Genomic DNA, 1,717 nt, shown 5'->3' on the forward strand with positions numbered 1-1,717 from the left:
AAACCGCACTGTACTGTTCAGAGAGAGGCCTGGTGTTTCATTCAGATGAACGTTTGAAATGACATCTAAACTGAAGTCTCTGTGACAAAAACCAAACCGCTGTTGGTGTTTTCAGTGGCTGCTGTCCCATTAAACACAGATTTTATAAAGATTAACATGTAAAGTATGACACCAAAGAAGCAGGCAAAAGCATGAACAAGAATTTAGCTTCCAAAGTCAGACTGTCCTCCGTTGTGACTTTACAGTTTGATGGTATAAAGTGATGTTACAAACCAGCCACACACTGACAGATTTTACTCAAAGCATCACTTCCAGTCTGATGGTGCAGCTCCTGAATCTATCTACTGGCTGAATAAATAACATTTAATTCCTCTTCACTCTCTTTTGCATTTCTGTGGCGTCTTTCTGGTTTTGGATTAAACTTCACGGAAGCATAATTCAGCTCATCTGAATCCTTCGTCTGTGAATTAAAAACATTTTCAGTCATTCCTCTTAAACAGACAGCACTTAAAGTGATTATAGCTGAAATACACAAATTGAAATCCTTTAAATATACTTCACCTCCGTCTCTTGTGGATTCTGCTCTGCAGTGACTGTTAATGATAGAAACATTTTGTGTGGTTAATTGACTACCACTGATTATTATTGCTGCTATTTTCTGCTTCTATTTGCTGAGTATGTGTCTTACAACAGCAACTGAAAGAGGACGTGAAAATGTATTGGAGCAAAAATACCTTTCTGAAGTTTTCTTATTTTAACAGCCAAACAGATGTTGACTATGGTGAGGAAAAGAGTCAGAGCTCCCAGAATCCTACTCATCAGATTAGTTGATTCTTCAGGCACGTCTAGAAAAAAGATAATTCAATGAAATTTTCCATGTGGTTGCTTTAGATCTGATTAAACTTGTAACAGTGGCTGTTTTAATGTGAAGAATTTCAAAATTAAGTGATCTGATGTTCACCAAAATACATTAAACAAAGTTAAAATTCTTACCTTGGACCTCTAAATTTGTTGCTTCATGGATAACATGATTTTTCTGCATGTAATATCCACAAAAATACAGTCCAGAGTCGGATAAATCCACGTGGTTGATTTTGAGAAACAATGTGGACGTGTTGGAGCTCATTTCAAATTTTCCATTTTGGAATCCCTCATAGAATTTACCGGGTTCTGATGCTTTAAACATATGGGAGATACAGGTGACCTTGGATTTCTTGACTGCTCTGAACCACAATATCTGTGTGGGGCTATTGGAATAGTTGGAGCACTTAAATGTGACGCTCTCACCGGGCTGAACCTCCACAGATTCAGACACTGAGACGGAGATCCAACCTGAAACAAGCAGCAAACACAAGATTATAGTTCAGCTAACAATCCTTAATTTACATGGATTTAGGTCATCTATGTGGAATAATTCAACAGCAGAACTTACTGAGGCTGAGGAGGAGCAGAACTGTCACCAAAGTGAAGTTCCTCATTGTACAGGTGGTTGTGTCGCTGCTATGAAGCTCTTCAAGAGTGAGTTCCTATAAGCGAGTGTAAGGAGGCAGTTCAGGTCTTTGTAATAGCACATTGTGACTTGTGAGGTTTACAGTATGGCTGAAGAGTTGAGAACTTCACACCCTAACTCCCACATGTTGCTCACTCTTTGACTGGAGGAAAAAATGCTTTCATTCCTTAAACTTAGCGGTAATTATTGTTTTGTGCTATTGAGTTT

General features: G+C 38.4%; 1 protein-coding gene across 1 annotated transcript; it reads right to left on the reverse strand.

Moving 5' to 3' along the window:
* Window positions 1-202: 202 nt before the first annotated feature.
* On the reverse strand, window positions 203-1,478 carry LOC110971790 (uncharacterized). Its single transcript, XM_051944038.1, has 5 exons — window positions 1,433-1,478; window positions 994-1,332; window positions 735-845; window positions 562-593; window positions 203-460 (listed from the first exon to the last, which is right to left on the reverse strand). Exons 1-5 carry the CDS (start codon window positions 1,476-1,478, stop codon window positions 338-340), a joined length of 651 nt encoding a protein of 216 aa, XP_051799998.1. The 3' UTR covers window positions 203-337.
* Window positions 1,479-1,717: the final 239 nt, after the last annotated feature.

Source organism: Acanthochromis polyacanthus, chromosome 23 (genome assembly GCF_021347895.1).
Source record: "Acanthochromis polyacanthus isolate Apoly-LR-REF ecotype Palm Island chromosome 23, KAUST_Apoly_ChrSc, whole genome shotgun sequence".
NCBI lineage: Eukaryota > Metazoa > Chordata > Actinopteri > Pomacentridae > Acanthochromis > Acanthochromis polyacanthus.

What these genes read in the sequence shown, in the direction of transcription:
- LOC110971790 (XM_051944038.1), bottom strand. Translation starts at nt 1,478, where the DNA reads ATGAGGAACTTCACTTTGGTGACAGTTCTGCTCCTCCTCAGCCTCA. An exon ending in AATAAGAAAACTTCAGAAAG is followed by an intron (nt 594 to 734) that starts GTATTTTTGCTC and finishes TATCATTAACAG; the next exon opens with TCACTGCAGAGCAGAATCCA. An exon ending in AGAATCCACAAGAGACGGAG is followed by an intron (nt 461 to 561) that starts GTGAAGTATATT and finishes TTTAATTCACAG; the next exon opens with ACGAAGGATTCAGATGAGCT.